The sequence below is a fragment of the Chinchilla lanigera genome, unplaced genomic scaffold (assembly GCF_000276665.1).
Source record: "Chinchilla lanigera isolate Chin_1 unplaced genomic scaffold, ChiLan1.0 scaffold00146, whole genome shotgun sequence".
Classification (NCBI taxonomy): domain Eukaryota; kingdom Metazoa; phylum Chordata; class Mammalia; order Rodentia; family Chinchillidae; genus Chinchilla; species Chinchilla lanigera.
Window position 1 is genome coordinate 477,396 of NW_004955547.1, and position 19,915 is coordinate 497,310.

General features: G+C 54.9%; 1 protein-coding gene and 1 pseudogene across 2 annotated transcripts in view; one reads left to right on the forward strand and one right to left on the reverse strand.

Moving 5' to 3' along the window:
• Faim2 (Fas apoptotic inhibitory molecule 2) overlaps nucleotides 1-19,915 on the reverse strand; it is a 33,842-nt gene that overhangs the window by 10,065 nt on the left and 3,862 nt on the right. Inside the window, exons 1-10 of one of the 2 annotated variants that reach the window (XM_013508499.1) lie at nucleotides 19,433-19,574; nucleotides 17,280-17,383; nucleotides 16,858-16,922; nucleotides 16,360-16,413; nucleotides 10,377-10,427; nucleotides 10,054-10,093; nucleotides 9,521-9,558; nucleotides 8,894-8,981; nucleotides 8,563-8,658; nucleotides 6,905-6,958 (exon numbers count right to left, since the gene is read on the reverse strand). In XM_013508499.1, the coding sequence (XP_013363953.1) occupies nucleotides 6,905-6,958; nucleotides 8,563-8,658; nucleotides 8,894-8,981; nucleotides 9,521-9,558; nucleotides 10,054-10,093; nucleotides 10,377-10,427; nucleotides 16,360-16,413; nucleotides 16,858-16,922; nucleotides 17,280-17,383; nucleotides 19,433-19,523 (681 nt within the window). In that variant the 5' untranslated portion in view covers nucleotides 19,524-19,574. Of the gene's footprint in view, nucleotides 1-6,904; nucleotides 6,959-8,562; nucleotides 8,659-8,893; nucleotides 8,982-9,520; nucleotides 9,559-10,053; nucleotides 10,094-10,376; nucleotides 10,428-16,359; nucleotides 16,414-16,857; nucleotides 16,923-17,279; nucleotides 17,384-19,432; nucleotides 19,575-19,915 lie in introns of those variants that run through there. The other variant, XM_005411853.2, reaches the window with a different exon arrangement.
• Nucleotides 7-554, forward strand: LOC102008668 (annotated as a pseudogene).

The window sequence follows — 19,915 nt, forward strand, 5'->3', positions numbered from 1 at the left end:
CCTCCGCGCCCAGGTTTCAACAGATCTCACCAAAATGCCCTCCCAAATGGAACACACCATGGAAACCATGATGTTTACGTTTCACAAATTTGCTGGGGACAAATGCTACCTAACAAAGGAAGACCTGAGAGTACTCATGGAGAAGGAGTTCCCTGGATTTTTTGAAAATCAGAAAGACCCTCTGGCTGCGGACAAAATTATGAAGGACCTGGACCAGTGTCAAGATGGCAAAGTGGGCTTCCAGAGCTTCTTCTCACTAGTTGCGGGCCTCACCATTGCGTACAATGATTATTTTGTAGTTCACATGAAGCAGAAAGCAAAGAAGTAGGTGGACATGAGTGTTTACTCCTGCCCTGATGAGAGTTCTCCCAAAGGGCCCCTTAAGGAATCTGCCCCTAAGTTTCCCCTTGTATAAAGATTTCATGAGCAGATCGGGACCCTTACAAAATGTACAAATAACATCCGGCTCTCACTGGACAAACAGAAAATGGAAAGTTAACTAGATGCTTGATAAGCTTTTGATTTTTATATTTGCATCCTCTTGCCCTCAATAAAGTCTTTTTTTTTTTTAGTTCAAAAAAATAAAATAAAATAAAATAAAACATCACATCTGAGCTGAGGATGTAGCTCAGTGGTATAAGCGCCTGCCTGGCAAGGGCAAGGTCTTGGGTTCGATTCCCGGTACCAAAAAAACAAAAACAAAAACATCATGCCTACCTCACAAAGTTGTTACAAAGAGAATATACAAAGCACTTGTAATTTCTTATCATATGTAATAAATGCTCAATTAAATTCACCATTAAAGTGTAACAATAGATCATGGAGAGATGAAAAAATAAATAAAGATGAGGTCCCTGGCCGGGGATATAGCTCAGTGACACAAGCACCTGCCTGGCAAGCACAAGGTCTTGAGTTCAAGTCCCAGTACCAAAAAAAAAAAAAAAAAAAAAAAAAAAAAGAGGCACCTGAAGCACAGAGAGGTCAATTAGCTTGTCGAAGGTCACACAGTAGGAAGCAGCAGTGAGGCCTTGGATGTAATTCTGTGGGGTACACTGGTCAGCTGGAGAGCTTCCTCCCACCCCACACATCCTGCACCTGCCCAAAGCATCTCTTCCTGACTCTGCCTTGGGGAATGGTCCTGGGCATAAGGGAGCTGCTGGCCTCCTAATCACCCCTCCTTTGGTCCCCACCCTTGGGACGGGGGGGGGGGGTGTCTCTAACCTCCTGTGCCAGGTGTTGTGCCCATCTAGGTTTGAGCAGGGCGTTGGTTTCCGGGATTAGCACCTTGAGAGGTGACCCTGAGGTGAGGTGGGGGTGGGGACACTGGGAGTTCGTCACAGCACACACCCTCTCAGCCCCACTCAGCTTCCAGAAGGTTCAGGGCAGGCCTCAGGGCTGTTTTCAGGCAGGTGGGTGACAGAATAGAAGATTCTCACTGATCTTCCAGGCTCGTGTAAACCCTTGAGCAAAAGAGCCTCTGAACTGGAGGAAACAGGCGAATCTAACAGAAAGTGTAACTCAGTCTTGGACTTGTGCAACCATTTTCACTTTTCAAAGTGTCCTAATTGAGAAGAAGGTGGGGTGTACATCACGGCCCACTAGAAGAGAGCAGAGTGAGGAGCAGGGTGCGGTGGGGTGCGGGAAATTGGAGTGTTTTTTTCTGGCACCTCCCAGAAGCTGTGAGTTGGGTCTTAAGAGGTCATGAACTGAGGAAGACAGATTGTTGGGGCTGGACAGAGGCAACTCCCTGCCCAAGCCTGGACCTGCGGTGGCAGAGGTTGAGAGGGCCTCTCTGGGTCTCGAGAATCTGTCTGGGCCTTTGTTTTCCCACCAGGGAGATGGTAGGTTGAATTTCATCCAGTGTCCGTGAACACTCTGTGTGTGCGTGCGCATGCATGTGTGTGTCCGGACCTGTTCTCTCGGGGCCTCAGCAGACACTGAGGCTGCCCACATTGACACAGTATCGGGAGTCAACGTCCGGCGCTGGAGACCCGGGCTCTTACACCGAATCTTCCTGTTAGCCATCAGACAGGCAGCACCTAGGCCTGAGCACCCGCATTCACCCTGTCACCTTGACCCTGACCCCTACCTGGTCTCCTGGCCTCTGGTCTATCTACTTGGCTTCTCATTAAGGCGAGGTGATTGTGATTTTATCATCAACTCTTGGTGGTTCCCAAGGTCCTCAGGCAGGCTGGGCTGGGCAGGGAGGGAAGACCTCAGAAGACCCACACCTGATTTCTGAATCCTGATGCCTAATTTCTACCCTACCGATTTGGACTCCTGATTTGGGTAGCTCAGAGGCCTTAGCTTCCCCAAAGAAGCTCTAACTCTGGGAGGAAGGGACTTTCCCAGTCACGTGGACACTGGTGTCCCAGCCATTGCTGGAAACCAGCGAGCCAGGCCCTTGGCCCCACCCGCCATCAGTTCCCGCTCCAGCCCCTAAGCCCTCCCACTCACCCCAGCCCCTGAGTGTCCACAAAGAAGCACCCAAAGACAGGGCACTGGGGGAGAGGACGCGGTCACTCTGAGGCCAATGCCTTCCAGCGGACTCACCCACTTCTTACTGGAGTTCGAGCGCTGGCCTTCAGTGGGGGCCCCAGGTGAGGCTGAACACTCAAGGTTTCCTGACCTGTGCCAGGGCTGGGTGTGGGCAGAGCCTAAGAGGGGCCTGTCCCTCAAGGCTGGACTGGAGCCTGAAGAAGCTGGCTCCCCCTCCTAAACTGCAGCCCAGGGCTGGGGATTTAGCTCAGCGGCAAAGCGCCTGCCTGGCAAGCGCAAGGTCGTGAGTTCGGTTCCCGGTACCGGAGAAAAACCAAAAAAAAAAAACAAAAAAAACTAAACTGCAGCCCAGTTCCGTGATGGTCCTGCCTTCAAAGATGGCAGAATCTCCCAGGGTGGAGGCCAAGGTTCCAGAAAATCCTTGGCTTCTCCCAGTCCCTAAAGCCCAGACTGATGGAGCCTGGGAGACAAGGTCCTGTTGGGGTCAGGGGCCTCCTCTAACATGTCCCTTCACCTCTTTGTTGCATATTCTAGATGACTCGGCAAAAGGGCCAAGGATGTGCTGAGGGTAGACTACAGTTCTTGCTTAGCTACAGGGCTGGGAGAGCCCCACTTATGCCAAGAATCCCCCCCAAAAGTTAGGAAAGGAGAGAGGAGCAGGTGGAAAAGCTAGGAAGGCACTAGGGGACCACAGATCCCACAGGCTCGCTACAGCAACCGTGGGAGCAGGGTTGGTTCGAGGCCAGAACGTGCTTCTGAGCCGGGGTTAATGAAAAGCACGGGGATCGCAGTTCTTGTGGGGCAGCCTCGGAGGGGCCCTGTCCGCCTGAAACTAGGAGGAAGAAGTGCAGTGAGTGTGGGGGGACCCGGGGAACCGTCTTCACCCTCGTTTAGACACACCTACCTGTGTGCTTTCTCAACCCCTGCTTATGTAACCCGCAGGGTGATCCCGTCAGGGCTTTCTGGTGTGTTGATTTCAAGAGACATTAATGGAATAATTGGGCACAGCAGTTCCTCCTCCTCCTCTCTGTGACTCACAGGGGATGATGGGGCAGCACCTCACTCAACTCCATAACCCATGACAATGACATTTGAGCACCTTGGGGGGCCTGGCCCTGCTCCTTGCTACGCCTCTCAGACATCCATTAATTCCCCCAAAGCTACAGGTGCCTACTGTGTGCTAGGTGCCTCCTACTGTGTGCTAGGTGCCAGACAAAACCCCCTGTTCTCAAGGAACTTACATTCTGCTACAGGGAGAAAAACAATAATAACAGATCAGAGAAATATGTCGTGTGTCAGAGGTTGAGAGTGCTATGGAGAGAAATAGGTCTGTGGAAGCGGACAGGAGCAATAGCTCCGGTGCACAGCGCTGTTGCAATCAGGCAAAGCCTTGAGGGAAGAGACAGAGCTGGGAGCCCTGGGAGGGGTGCAAAGTGAGCCTCCTGTGCTTGGGGAGCAGGGGCCAGTGGGGAGGGCGGGCTGGAGGGGACTGGGACTTCCAGAGGTCACACTGGGGATGACCTGACCTGCGTCACCCCAGCTGCTGTGTGGAGCAGGCTGTAGGCGGCCATTGCCACACGCCCAGCAGGAGGTGGTGGTGCTGTGCCCCCAGGAGGGCCTGAGGGTGGACAGCAGTGGCCAGGTTCTGGAGAGGAGGTGGGGTCATGGGATGTGCTGGGGATGGAAGAAAAGCAGGGGAGCCAAGGATGCACCTGAGTGAGTGGAAGCCGGGGATGGTTGTGGGCAAAGCAGATCTCCAGGGAAGGAGCAGCAGGTCGGTTTTGCACATGCTAATCTGGGGGAGTCTGGGTCACTGCAAATGGGGACACTTGATTAGGCAGTCAGACATTCTAGTCTGGGATTCAAGACAGGAGGTCCATGGTGGAGATAAAAATTTACAGCCTTCAGCATAAAGGATGGTATTCAAAGCCCTGAGCCTGCTTGAGCTCCCTAGTGAGACAGAGAGCAGAAAGAGAACTCAGGGAGCCAGGGCAGGCCTTGAAAAGGGGCAGCAGGAGAAGAGCAGGGCTGGGTGGGGTGCTGACACTGAGGGAAGAAAATAATGGTGGGGGGTGAACAACTGCATCAAATGATACTCAACTTCAGGCAGGGGGCTGGCTGAGACATGACTGATGGATTTAGTGCCTGCAGGCCACAGGTGGTCCGGATGAGAGCGTTTTAAAGAGAGTTGAGTGGGCTGGGCGCGTAGCTCAGTGGCAGAGCATGTGCTTCGCCATGTAGGAAGCCCTGGGTTTAATCCTCGGTACCACCAGAAAAAAAAAAAAAAGTTAAGGGAATGGGAGAGGAAAGGGAGAAGAAAGCTTGGGGATGAGGAGTATAGATTCTCTTCTAAGGAATTTTGCTATCTATAAGGAGCAGAGAACGGGGCAGGAGCTTGAGGGCAATGTGAGTCAAGAGTGTTTTGTTAGTTTTTTCCTTCAGGTGGGAGAAATTATAGCATTTTCATGCTGAAGGGACCAACCCCGTAGAGGGGCCACACTGAGGGTGCAGGAGAGAGAGGAAAAATTTCTGGGGAGACTTCCCCAGCCCCAAACCAACAGAAGTTGTCCTCTTTGAGGGTGACTACAGGGGCACTGGAGATGGCACCAGGCTGGGCATAGGACACTGGTTCTTGATCTGCTAGATCTGCCCCTTACCAGCTGTGAGACCTCACGCTAGCCCCTTAACACTCAGAGCTTCTGAGGAGGAAGACAATTCAGTTCTGCCTCTCTCACCAGATTGTGGTATGAGATCTAGTGAGGTAATACCGTAGGTGTGAAAGTGTTTTGCAGAATGCAACGGGTGGAACAGGTGGCTGGGATTATTTTTATTAATCTAACAACGTTAGGAATTATTGAACAGATTTAAGGGCTTACTATTCACGCAGCCTTACTCCTCTGTACAACCTCCCTGCACAGCTCCCACACTTGGGTGTGGCCTGACCCACGTGATGCCAGGTACGCACCTATCAGCCCTCCGTGGATGCTCACCCTCCTCCAACTCTGCCTGTCCAGTCCTTGGCAAATGCAGCGTTTTTTTTTGTTTGTTTTTTTTTTTTTAAGAGACAGTCTCACTAGCTATGTAGTTCAGGCTGGGCTTGAACCCACAGTGATCTTCCTGGCTCGGGCTCCGAGTGCTGGGATTACAGGCGTGCACCACCACGCCCGGCAAAGGCTGCCTTCTGAGGCCTCCGGACGCTGTACCCAGGCTTGCTCTCCTATGTGCTGCCCCTCTTCTTCCTTTCTTTGCAGTCCATTTCCCACCCAATCCTTTTCAAGTATACTTCTATTTAAAAGAGAGGGCCTGGGGTAAGCACACCGGTCCAGGACTCAGGAGAAGTGAGTGTCTTACAGTGACCAACCACCTCCGTTTACTTGGGATTTTAGAGTTCATCAAGAAGTGGGACTTTCAGTGGTAAAACTGAGAATGTCCCAAGTAGACTGGCACCCCACACTTCGCTGACTTGTCATTATCTTGCCAGGAGGCCTTGGGCCCATCACTTAGCTGCTCTGGAATTAGTAAGGGAGAGTGTTTCCTGCCGTCACTGTCATGGCTGTTTACTTTGGGTGCCTTCCCCTGAAGACATCTCCACCACCTTGCCCACCTGGCCGGATCCTCGGGCACTCTCATGCAGGTGTCTGGAGCCCATCTGAGCAGAGTTAGATTGCTCTGGCTGATGCCTGTCCCCAGTCACTGCCGTCTCCTGGGCATCTGCTTCCCACTCCTGCCACCTAGCCTCTGCCCCTGAGTGGGACTCGAGCCAGACCCCCAGGAGTTTCAGTCTGCCCCTTGAACTTCTGAGAGTGCCGTATGACTTCGGACACGTATTTCACATCTACGAGCCTCCGTTTCCTCATCTCCCCTTAGTGACAGTACAGCCTATCTTACAAATGTATGGTGGGAATGAAGCGCACATGGAAAGCTTGCGGGAGGAAGCAAGAGCTCCGTAAATATTAACTGTAATTGTTAGCATAGCCATCGTCATCATCAACAATACTCAATTTGGTGAGAACAGCAAAAAACAAGCTCATTCACACTATGCCTCTCTCTTACAGGGTTCTTGGAATCACTCTAGTGCTAAGAAGCCTTCCCAGATTGCTCTAGGAGAACAACACTAACTTGGTTCCCATGGCAGGACACCTCCATGCCCCCACACCTACCACAGTGCAGACCATCTCCAGCTCTGCCTCTGTCTACAGCTTCATCCTGCTGGGACCACCTTCCTGTGCCCCTGCTCAGGTCAGCTGTTCTGTCTTTGACACCAGACAGAATTCCCTGAATGTCCCCAGGCACTCCAAAAAGGTTTTTGGGAAGAAGATGGTGAGGGAGACAGGGTTGGTGGAGGGGTTAGGGAGAGGATCTCAAGGCTGAGGAGGTGGCCCCCAAGAAGCTGAGCCAAACTCACCAATGTAAACACACCCGCTCCTAGCACGGCGTAGACTGCGTGGAGCCAGGGCACCTGCGGGGCAGAGGAACAATGGGTTTAGGCACCGTCAGAGGGTAGTGAGCAGAGACACCGGGAGGAGGTTCAGCCCAGAGAATGGAGGGTGTGGGATGGTCCTCCCCAGGGCTCCCTAAGAAGCCCTAGGACTGAGAGGGTCCTTGATTCTCTGGGCACTCAAGACGACGGGGTGGGGCCCACAGGTGATCACAGAATGACAGGCAGGGAGCTTCTTCCTGCAAGGCACAGCCCCAGGCTCAGGCTGAGTGAGGATGACTCATCCTATCCTGGCCCTGACCTTCTCCTAGCTGTTCAGCCGTGGCTCTACACTAGGGACAAGGGACCCCATGATAGCAGGTCAAGACTTGAACTCAGGATGTGTGTGTGGGGGGGTGTTGGAGGGTCTGCCAGGTGTTTTTTCTTTTTTTCTTTTTAGGACAGGGTTTTGCTCTGTAGTCCAGGCTGGCCTTGAACTCACTATGTAGCCCAGGCTGGCTTCGAACTCATGACAATCCTCCTACCTCAGCCTCTCAAGTGCTGGGATTACAGGCGAGTGCCACCATGCCCAGCTGCCAGGTGTGTATGGACTTGTCTGCCAAGGCCAAGACAGTGTACTCCTGTCCCCTGCTCCCCAGATCTCAGGAGCACCTAGCTGCCGTTTGAAAGCCTGTGCACAGGAGGTGCCATGCTAGCTCTGCCCTCAGTGGGGCCCTCCCAGGAAACTTAGAAGATTCCTGGAAACAAAGGCATCCCGTCAACCAGACCTAGGTCAATAAAGGGTTCTTTGAAGTTTATCCCCCTCCCCATCCTAGACACACAAGGCCAGCTCCGGTCCCTCCCTTCGTCAACAGGATCCTAGGAAAAGCCAAGGAAATGCCAGACCCAATCTTGGTGTCCTGGACTGGAAGCCAAATGTCCTGAGGCTGGGGCTGGGCAGGATGGAAGTAGGTGAGGGGCGGTGAGGACTACGTCCCAGCCCAAGGAAGAAGAGGCACGATGGCGGACCAGGTGCCGAAGGCGGCTGGGGGCTTCTTCACTTGGGGACCCAGGATTCCAACCTCCAGGCCCTCCTGGGATGCCCCATCCTCCCTCCCACGTGCAGTGGCCTGTGCACCTGCACAGTCTCAGGCGACATTCCCCAGGCCAGGCTGACGACCCTGGAACTGCTGAGAGTAGAGCTCCAGTTGGGGGGTGCTCTATGGCATGAGGGTCTGCTCTGGTCCCCCTGCCTCAGCTGGATGCTGCCTCTTTGGATTAGGCTGATCCCCCAGGAGCCCAGAAGACCCTTCCTTAGGGCCCCTCTAGGCCTGGTGGGTTCCCGGCAGGCACAGGCGGCTCCACACCCCTCCCTGAGGCTCCCCTCCACCCTCCACAGGATGATGGGAAAGGTGAAGCCGGATGCGGCTCAAGGAGATGGGCTGGTGCCCAGACCTGCCAAGAAAAGCCTCCTTGTTTGCTTGCTTATAGGCCTGCCAAGATGCCTAGGGCAGGGGCCAGGAGGGGCAGGACAGGATGGCAGGCTGTGGGGCTTTGGCCCTAGGCCTGCCCTGGAGGTGTAGGAGGGAACAACACCCCACAGGGGCCTCCCCTGCCCCACCAGGAGCCTGCAAGTGGAGACTCACGTATTGGAAGGGTAGGAGGATGGCTAGGATGAGTCCGCTGAAGAAGAGGGTCATGAGCAGCACGAAGATCACACCTTGGCAGGAAGTGAAGTCAAACTGCGGGAGGAGAAGGGCGTCAGCACTGTCTCTGGCTGCATGGAGCCCCCAGGCAGTGCACTGCCTGAGGCAGAAGTTCAGGGTCAAAAGCTTACCCCCAGAACCAAGTATTCCCCTCCCAACCTCCCAGGTGTCCTGCCCTGATCCAACTCACCCCTTTGCCTCCGCTTAGCCCAGGCCCCAGCTGGGAGCCCCACCCCACCATCCTCCCCGGCCCACACGCCTCAGAGCTGACCTTGGTCTGGAAGCTGAAGACCGTGACCGAGAGGCAGACGAGGGCCGTGATTCCCAGGCACAGCAGCACAGATGTGGTGTTGTAGTAACTGAGGGCGGAGGGGCAGTGTCAGCTCCCACAGGTCCCACTCCCCCACAGCCTCTCTGCAGCCAGCTCTTCTGCCAGGCCCGGATCTGGAGACCTCTGGCTCTGACCTGTCTCCTTCCTCAGGACCCGCCCTCTCTTGGTTCTGGCCCTTCCCTTGGTCTCCTAGGCCTGCTGAGGCTCACTATTAGGTAGAAGGGTCCTGAACAGGTGGGAGAAGGGGTGGGGGAATGTCTGCTGGAACCTGGAGGTGGCTTACTAGTAACTGAAGGATCATGAGTCTGGGGCCTTCTAATCTGCAGCTTGAGAGCAGTCACCCTGCTTCCCCCCATTCCTCACCCCCACCCCACCAACCTGGCCAGGTCCTGGAGCCCTGGCCAGGTGAGCACCCTGGAAGCGGGCTCTAGGCCAAAGTGTCCTGCTGCCTGAGCCACCTCCCCATCCAAATGCTCCTGGGAAGGACAGGGTTTGGGGGTAGCTCCCCTCGGAGTATGGCTGGTCCCTGCGCAGGGGCCCTTGTCTCCATGCACCTGTTCCCTTTACCTGGACAGCATCCCAGTGAGGTAAGCCATGGACAGGGTCTAAAAAGACAGGCAGAGTAAGAGGATGCTCCAAAACTTACATTTGGGAGTTCTAGGCGTATACCTCCACTCCAGGCATATAGCCCTCCACGCAGCGGCTGCTTCACCCCTGCACAGGTTTCTGATCAGATGCAGGCCTGGCTAAGCAGTGTCTCCCAGGCCAGTGTGTGGGTCCTAGGGACAGCTGTCTCTCTCTCTTAGGCAGCTCTGGTTCCCTGCCCCCATCACCACCACCAGAAGAGACGTACTCTCCTTCATTATCCGTAGCTCTGGGATGCCCCCACGAGCCTCCTCAGAACAAAAGCACAGTGCACAGACAGTCAGGGGAGAGGGAGGCAGCTCGGCCCTCTTGGAAAGGGAAGGTGAAGCGTCCTGGTGGAGCGAGGGGGTGAAAACACCCCTGCGCCCCGGGGACCTCACATCAGATGTTCTCAACCCACATTCCCCTGCTTCAGCCTTCCTCCAGCCCGCTCAGCATCTGTCCCAGTCACTTACAAAGATGGTCAGCAGGATCAGGTTCCAGGGGAAGTGCCTCCTGTAAGGAAAACCAAGGGGTTCCGAGCGGAGTCGCCACTGCAGGAAGGGCCCTCTGCACCCACTTCCATGCTGCCAGGAGCCTCTTCCTTCAGCCAAACCCCCATGCGCCCCATCTGTCTGCCTGCCCTTGCCTACTTCAGAGGTGCCAAGGTGGTGGGGGAGGGACAGGCCTGCTTGACAAAGGGATGGCTACTTCTCAGGGGTGCAGAGCACACGGGAAGCAGGCAGGGCTGGAGCCAGGACTTTCAAGGTCCTGCTTATACTCAAGCCCTTAATCATACCTGGGTCCAGAACAGCAAGCCAGGGTCAGGTAGGTGGCAAAGAACACAGCACTGTGAGAGACAGGAGAACGGGTAAGTCAGCGAAGCCCGCCTGGGGTCCCCTACCCAGTGTCCTGCTCTTCCCACTCTCTGCCACCACTGCCCACAGGTGCCACGAAGGCTGGGTGGTGGGGAGAAGGCCATGGTCATCCTAGAGCCTCGCAAGGGCCAGGGCAGTTAACCAAATCCAGAAGACAGAAAGGGGGATCAGTCGAGTCTGCTTCTGGCACTATTGAGTCTTGGGGGCCTTGGGGCAGCTGTTCTTGAGCAGCCCACCCAAACTGGCTCCCAGTCATGACTGATATTTGAAAAGCTCACCTACAGTATTTTCTATGGTATGTGCTCAGCAGAGTTTTAAACATGCTTTACACATAGTAGCCCTCATATCTTTTCAATCGAACTCAGGACCTTGTGCTTGCCAGACAGGCGCTTATGCCACTGCGCTCTATCCCCGGCCCAGTCCTCACATCTCCATGACATACACTCTACTTTTCCACTGAGGCACAAGGTCATGCCTGTGTGTTCATCAGGATCTAAGCTGTAGAAACAGGATGAGAACCCAGGAGTTCTGGCTCCAGGGAGCTCACCTGTAACCACTAAGCCGTACTGCCTGTCAGCCCCATCACTGCCTGTACCGATCTCCTCAGTTACTGTTCATCTGTCCCACAGGGTGTAAGCTCGGCCTGCGAGGCCTGTGGCTGTGCTGTACAAGCAGGAAGTGACACCGGGAGTGAGTTTCTGGATCAGGCGGCCACGCCCAGTGGGAGGCAGTAGGGTTCTCGGGACAGTTCTGAGACAATGCTTGAGCTCTGAGCATTTTCTGGGGACCAGGGGAGGCAGAGGCCCGTCCGAGCAGTGGGAGAGGAAGGCTGAGACCTGGAGATGCAGTGGTGAGGGCAGTGCCTCCACCAAGGCAGGAGTTTCAAAGCCCAGTGGGCCTTCATCATGGCACTGCCCCCCTTCCTCCCTCTTCCTCCATCCTCTCACCTGCCCTCGGCACGGCAGCAACTCCAAACTTCCCCCCTGCCAGGCCTCACTCTGCAGCACAATCTGCCTGGTATGGCCCAGAAAGGTCTGAGGCAATGAGATGGGGCTCCCTTGCCTGCCACCTGCAAACCTCACAGAATGCTATGGACTCCCCTATCTCTCCTCCCCACCCAGGCCAATCCCCCCGTGCCCTCGATCACCTCGTGACCTCCCCTTCACCTTCCCGCTGGCCGCACTCCTCCCACAGAAATCTCCTCAGCCATTCACCACCTTCATCCAACGTCTTCTCCAGGTCTAGCTATGGCCACTCTCTCTGCCCTCGAAACCAACCTTGGAGAACACACAGTCTCCATTCACGGTTCTCTCTTCTCCATCTCCGCAACCCTGGAACCCTGCGTCAGCCCCACTTAAGGAGAGCTGGCTTTCCCACACCAGGGTGACCTCACTGAGTCCGGATGACACTCACTTTTCAACATCTGATCACTCCTGTTTTTTCCTGGGTTCCACAAGGACATACTTTTGGATCCCCTCCTTCTTCCCTGGGCACCCCTTCTTTCTACACCAGCAAGTCTCTGACTACACCTGGTTCTTACGCACTCCCCCTAGGGGCTCATCTACCCACAGGACTCACACCCACACCTCGTTTTCTATGGTTTCCTTCTCAACCCCAGACTGAAACATCCAGTTGCCTATGGGCAGATGTGGCCCTGCAAAAAGACGTCAAACTCAGCAGGGTGGAGCTGCGCTCCGCATCCTTTCTGCCCCTTCTCCTGCATCCCTGGCTGCACAGGCCACCATGCATCCACCCAGTCAGCCTCCCAGCAGTCTCGGCAGCATCACTGACTTCCTCCCTGCCACGCCTGATTAATCACCTGGCTCTGTTTATCCTCCTACTCGGGCAGCTCTCAAAGCTGCACTCTTCCTTCCATTCCCGCCACCACCCCTGGAGGTCTGGCCCCGTCTATTCTCTTCTCTCTGGCTGGGCTGAAGCAAGAGTCCATCCGGTCCTCCTGCCTCCAACCTTGCCTTCTACCTCCCAGGCTACAGCCACATCCAATCATGGGACTGTCCCATCTAAAATTCCCAAAGGCCTGGCAATGCTAACCTGGTCCAACCCTCCCTCCTCTGCAGCCTGCTCACTCCACACTCTGCCCTCCCTCTGCCCTTCCCATCACAGTCCTCTCTGCACCCTCCCAACCTGCTTGCCACACGCGGCTCTTGCTGGAAAACCAACTGGCAAGGACATCTGGGGCTCCCTCTTTCAGACGGCTTCCTCAGTGCACCCCGGGTAAATCTCACTCGAGCCTGCATTCCTACTCTGTGGGCCAGTTTGCCTAGCTTCCCACCCAGAGGTAGCTTCTGGGTAAGGGGGCAGCCTACAGCTTATTCCTTTTATATTCCTATCACATAACCTGATGCCTGGTACGTGGTAGATACTCTTTTCATATTACTGGATGAAATGAAAACAAAAAAGCAAACAAACAAACAAAAAGCAATGCAAGGGTTGACATAAGCTTATGGGATTCAATGACTGGGACATCTCTATGTTAACCCTTTCCAATTCGTTGTTTTTGTGTTGTTTTATTTTACAAGGTTTTGATACGCAGTTTAAGATGGTCTTGAACTCACGGGGATCCTCCTGCCTCAGCCTCCTAAATGCTGGGATAACAGGTGTGAGCTACCACACCTGGCTCCCTTTCCAGTTCTCAGTGGTTCTCAAATAATGTGGATCTACTGGAAGTTCTGCTGGTATCTGGGACTAGAAGCCAGAGCTGCTGAGTGCTCTGCTCCTGTAGGACAGCAGAACTGTCCTGCTCAATTGAGAAACAGGCCAGCGTCTGCTCGTTTGGTCTCACTTGAGTCATTGGCCAGTCACCTGAACAACAATGATAATAATGTGCCCTCTCTGTGTGTCTACGTGATGTGGGTCCTGTCACCCTGACCAGATGGGAAGCTTCCTGAGGGCAGGAGCCCCACCTCATTTTCTCTCTGGTCTCTAGCTCCTCAAGACAAGGCATCAGGAGGAAGTCAGAGAGACAGGGACCCAGGACACAGGCACTATGGTGCACCTTTGGAGCCTGATGCCAGCACTCGTGTCCCAGGGCTGTCACTACCACTGTAATTTTGCTTGAGTTACTTAATAGCCAAGTCTCGGTTCCCTCCTTTGTAAAACAGGAATCCTGGTACCAACCCATTGGGCTGCTCGAAGCCAGGTGAGAGAATGCAGGCGATGCACTCAGTTACCAAGGGCTGGGCTTGGTGTGGGGTTCGGGCTCCTCCTCCACGGGAGCTGCTATTATTGTAATTAGAAGCTGGTTGATGAACAACCCACCTCCAACCCTGCAACACCCCCCACCCCCACTGCAGCTGTGCTGCAGACAGCATGGCTCAGTGGGAGCAATCAGACAATAAGGCGACAACCCTCGCAGGGAGCCAGGAAGCCAGCTGGGACCTTGAGAAAGCTGGAGCTGGGCGCGGGGAGGCTGGCATCTTAGGGACAGAGAATGAGTTAGAGGAGAGTGAGAGAACGAGGGATTTGCACCTCAGAGCTGGAGCCCCAAGGCCTAGGACGGCCTGTTCAGGGCATCAGGGCACGGAGTAAGGCTCAGGTGAAGGTCAGTTACCAAAGCCAAGGTCCTCCCTCAACTGGTCCTGCTCAGGACCCAAATGACACCTATGGGCAGCAAAGCACAGGGCTTTTGCCACCAGAAGGACCTGGGTTGTATCTTGGCTGTGCTGCTCAGGAAACAACAACTTCTCTCGGTCTCAATTTCCTCATCTGTAGAATGGGGATAATAATAATAGTACCCAGTTGGAAGGGTTGCTGAAAGGACCAATGAAAAATATATGTAAAGCGACTAGCCCAGTACCGCAAGCATAGAAAAAAAGCAGTTTTATTCTTATTGCTGTTATTACCGTTCTAAAAGAGACAGGCAGAAGCCCTCTGGGAGAGTTTGGTGTTTGGAAGCGGTGAGACCTGCTCAAACTCAGAGGGCACAGACTCAGGCAGGATGGGGAGAGCTGAGGAGCAAAGAGGCCACAGGGGAAAAACCTTGGCAGGCTTCCTGCAGGAAGAGGCCGGCATCCTAAAGCACACAATCCACACCTCATTCTGACTTTTCTCCATCTGCACCCACCCTGAAAGCACACAGCACAACCCCTGCTCTGTTTTCCACCTGGAGCCGGTGAGGAGGTGGCCCCAGAGCACCCCATTCCTTGCTCCAGTTCTCCCAGTGTCCGTGCCTCCCACAGCACACACCCAACTGCGAGTACCCTGCCCGATTCTGGGTTGTCCCCCTGCAGCCATCTGCTCAGGGCATGGAATCCCACAGACCCTCACACAGAAGGCCAAGCAGGAGCCCATGGACTCCATCCCTGCCCCCTCAGGGGGCTCAAGGCTACCAGGCAGTGCTGACGCGATGGGAGCCATGCCAACCCCCCAGGTGGCCTGGCCAGGGTGGTAGTCCCTGGGGCCTCATTAGCTTTACCATCTAGTGCCACCCAGCTCCCCAAGACACATGCCTGTCTGCTAGGTCTGCAGACAGGGCCTCTGTCCCGTGCCCTAGGAGAAGCCCTGGGTGTGCACATCTCTTTCCCTGAACCCCTGCTTGAAGAGGCAGCTCTGCTTCTTCAACGAGCCCCAGGGGCCAGGATGAGTCTCCCGACTGCCAGACTTTGGCTGGCTTGTGCTAACTCGGGCCCATCCCTCGGTGCTCTGGGCTCGGGTTGGTCCACAGAGGCTTTGGGCTGAGTCCCTGTCTCCACCAGATCTCTGTCTAGGAGCCTGCCCGGAACAGGCGCGGTGTGCACGCTCCTCAGCTGGCAGTCAGGGCCTCGAGCATCTGTGCTCTGAGATGTCCTTGCAGCCCTCTGCCAGCCCCTTCCCTAGTTCACCAAGTGGATCACATGTTTTCCCATGCGTATACTTTTGTTCAAAGCCAGTTCTCTGCTGGCCATGATGTCCCCAGTCCTCTCGGCCCATCCTTTGAGGTGCACCCCCGTGGGCTGAATGTCCTGTGCCTGAGCTCACACCTTCCCCTCTCCTGAATGCTGCGTCTTTGCTTGCTGCCCTCTCCCTTGCCCTGCAGAGGCTGACGCCCCCAGGAGCGCTGGTATAAGGCTGGGCTGGCAGTGGGTGCCAAGGGAGCCTATGGGAAGAGCAATTCATCTCTGAGCCCCAGGGTGGCTCTGGTCTGGAATTATCCAGAATTACTCCTTAGTTCCCCAGACAGAGGATCTGAATCACCTGCCTACAACCTCAAACCTCTTCTCCCAAGCTGCCGGCCTTAGCCCTTACAGTGCATAGGACCAGCGAGAGCCAAGTGGCTTGCGGCTGAAAGGAGACTGCCAAGCAGAGGGATTAGGAGCACAAGCCTTAACCTGAACCCTGGGTTTGAATCCCAGTTGCTCCACTGACTAGTTGTGTGATCTTGGGCAAATTACTCAAGCTCTCAGTGCCTTAGTTTTGTGAAGTAATCATACCAGTAGATCTGGGGATCCAGTGCAATACTGTACAAGCAGCACAAAGAATAATGCCCAGCCCTTATTAGGCACTCTTTAAGTGGTGGCTATTATGATTAATAATTTCATAAGCATTAATAACAATGGTGCTAATGAGAGTAGCAACATTCTCATTAGTGTGGGATGAAGTGTTCCGGCCCCCTCTCCCTTAGGGCCAAGGCATGGGGTCTCCCCAGCCGTGGCCTCAATCCCACCCCTCCCAGTTTCTATAGGAGCCAGGACCTCCCCCACCTCCTATCCGTCCCATCAGATTGCAACAGGCTAGAAAGGCTCCTGCTCTTGAAGCCAGCAGAACAAGGCAGGGCTGGGGGTCCGTGAGGTCAGTCCCCACGGGGTGTGGAGAAGCCCTGGGCTTGGATCTGTCAGCGGAACAGAGATGCCCTCTGCCTGCCACTGGCCTTCCTCTGGGAAGGATGTAAGGCTGGGGTATACTCACTAGGATGCCCAGTACCAGCCTGGGTTGGCCTGGACATAGTCCTTCATGGGGTCACTGCAGAGAAGGGAGGGACAGAGAGTCAGAATTTACCCTGGGAGTCTGCTTCCGGTTCAGTATCTGTACCTGCCCAGCACAGTTCACAGGACGTGTGAGGGAGGAGGGTTGCAGGTCGGAGGCCTAGCTCCAGCCCCAGGCTGAGACCTGGGGTTCTCTGGGGAGAACTGGTAGCTGGAAAGCAAGGACTGTCTGAGACACCCTGGCAGGCCCAGAGGGCACCAGGTCCACCCTGCCCTCGATGGGGACTCGAACGCTCAGCTTCCAGAGTGCTGGGATTACAGGTGTGCACCACCATGCCCAGCATTATGCCTGGGCTGCGTCATGCACTTTAACGTCTAACGGTTCTTCCCTAGCCCGAAGAGAGGTGCTCCCCCACCCATCTTTCCAGGGGACCCGGCCATGGCTGCCCCGGGAAGGTGCCAGTCTGTATCACCAACTCACCAGAAGGTAAAGAGAGCCACAACACCCAAGGTCACCAGCAGCTGGAGGAGCAGGATGGTATAGACCTGGGAAGAGAGGCCAGGCAGGCTCAGTGAGACCCCAGCTCCCAGGAACTCATTCAAATCTGCAGATCTGCTTCTTGGGTGCTCCACCCTCCTTACAGGGCACTGGAGCTAACCCAGGACAAGTGGAAAGGAAAGCTGGGGGACCCCAGAGCCATGGGAGGAGCAGGCACATGGTACCCAGAGGAGAGGGCGCTGGGGTCCCAGTGACACCTGTGAAACACTTCCCCATAGGAGCCATCAGCTAGGGTCACTCGAGACGAGGATAACAGCTTCTGCCAGCGGCGGCGGGACCAAGGGCTTTTTCAAGGGCTTCTTCCCTGAGCTCTCACTGCGGGAGAGTCAGGGAGAGGCAATTACCTTTCTGATGAAAACCCGGCGAACTTTCTGGTCATCCCAACTGTAGGTGGTGAAAAGCTCATGGTGTCCGGTGGGGAAACCGCCGTCATAGCCGGAACTGCTGCCTGTGTGGGCAGGTGGGTGCTGTGAGGGCTCCTCATGCCTGGAAATATGCCTCAAGGACACCTGCTCAGAGCTGCCTTTGGTCAAGCTGGCTCTGTGACCCACTGAAGTCTTTCTCTCCAGCCCCTTTGCAAAATACCCTAGACCACCCCTCGGTCTCTCTTCCTCGTCACTTCTTGCTTTTCCTGCTCTGGGTCCTGGGAATGAGCTGTCTTTTTTTTTTTTTTTTCCCTCTACCCTGGCTGGAGCTCTGGGGGTCAAATGTGGCCTTCCGTCTTATGTCCCCTCCCCCTCCTGGAACACTCTGGCTCCCTCGTGGTTGGTGATGAGGAAAGGACAGCCATTCTCTAGGTCGCTTAGTACACACGAGTCAAAGGTCCTGACCCTGGCTTACGTGGAGGCCCTTGGGGTGGGAGCTGGAGACTGGGTGCATGTGCCAGACTGCAGTGCTAGAGCTGGCAACCAGGGCCAGGCAGGACCTGGGAGGGGAAATAAAGCCAGCACAAGGGCAAGAAGTAGAGGTGGGGGTGAAGATTACAGAACTCAGGTTTTTGGAAGACCGTGGACAAAGAGATCCCACAAACAGGTGCATCCACCCTCCAGGTCTAAGGAGTGGTGTGACCTTGAGCAAGACACCAGGCTTCTCTGAGCCCCTTCTGATATGAGACTGGGATCCCCATTTTATAGGGTCCAAATTAGACACAAATGAAAGCCTATGTGCTCTGTTCCTGGTGGGGACTACACTACTCTGTGGTTGATACCTTGTGTCAACTTGAGGCATCTCGAAGCTTAACTCAGAAACTCAGCAGTTCTACATCCTGGGGTGTAGAGGACACGCCCTGACCACTCTAGGATGCTGTTCACTGTGTGAACTTTTGAGACGTTTGGAAGTTTAACTAAGTGACTCAGCAGGGGCCCAGGGTCCTCACTTTGTAAACATCCTGAGCCTGTGCAGGAGGAGGAACCAAGATGGTGTGAGTGCTGCACCTGTCCGAGGGCAGGTATGGCCTGCTCACCGTATAAGGGAGGAGAAGAGGCTTGCTCCCCCACTTTTGCCTTTGTTGCTTTTGCTGTCTTCTGCCACCTTTAAGTGTTGCCCCTGGGCCATGCCAGCCTGCCTTGGAGCCAGCTCATTATGGACTGAAACCTCCACAACCTGTGAGCTAAATAAACCTTTCCTTCCTTAGTTTTGGGTGTCGGGTATTTTGTCCCAGCAATGAGAGAAAAGTAACTAAGGGCACAACTCTTGTGCCCTTTGTCAGGGCCATTCCCAAGTCCTCAGCTGTATCCACTCTGTTCCACCCCACTCTCCCCACCAGGCCTCCACAACCACCCCCATCAACAGCCTCTGTTTTGGTCTTCAAAGCCAACCACCCTGCCATGCTTTGAGCTCTTCTATGGCTCCCCATGGCCATCCGCTCCTGAAAGCCCCATGAGCGGAGTCCTCTAAGCGCCCTGCGCATTCCCCCCTCCTACTGTTCTCAGCCTGTGTGCATTTTTTCCAGCCATGCGCTCTCTTGTCCTGGGTCCTTGAACATCCTATTCTTTCAGCCTTGAACCCTCGTTTCTCTGCCCCTTCACCAGGCTAACTCATGGCGTCCTTCAGGACTCAGTGTGGGCGTCCCTCCCTCCAGAAAGCCTTCCCTGCCTGGCTGGTGTTAGGTGAGCTGCCCGGGCCTCCAACACAGTACCTGTATCACTGTGTGGTAGATGTCCACTCACTGTCCACAGTCAGCCCTGGGAGGGCAGAGATCCCGGGAGGGTCTCTGAAGCCCCTAAAATGAGCTCGGAGCCAGACACTGCCTGGCACGCACTTATGTCTGTCACATGCTGACTAAAAGGAGGGGTCTTCCTGCCTCAACAATTCCTTGGAAAAACATTCCTTGAAGTAAAGCAGCCCATTCTAGCAATGGATATGTGAGAAAGGAGAAGGGTCCTGGGTCCTGGAGACACTTGCACTCTATCCTTTGCTTCCTAACTTCTGCCTAATTCCCTGCCAACCCCATCGTTCACACCACAGCAAGGGAGAAAGGTTTCCACAAACACCAGACCTGCAGGAACTTTCCAGTAGGTTACACGGGACTGCGTGTTCCAGGCTTTAGGCTGAGGCCGAGAGGATTTGTAGTGGGAGGTGTGGACCATCCTGACTGCTCCCTGTGAACAGGGGCTACGTCTGGGCCATTGTCCCCGGAATCCCTTCTAGAATTCTGTAGGCAGGGGCAGAGTGGAGGAGGGGAGGGACTGCTGAGGGAGCAGAATTTAAGAGGGGACCTGCTTTTTTGTTTTGTTTTGTTTGTTTGAGACAAGGTCTCTCTGTAGGCTAGGCTGGCCTTGAACTCCTCCCAACTCAGCCTCCTGAGTGCTGGGATGATAGTCATGCACCACCATATCCAACTAAGAGGGGCCGGTTCTTATAGCCTCGGGGATGCTTTGGTTCCTAACCCTAAAGCAAAGCCTCCACAGGCTGGTCTGCCCAGGAGTGGGTCTCCCGCTGGCTGGCTCCTTGATGGTAAGAACTGGCATCTACCCACGAA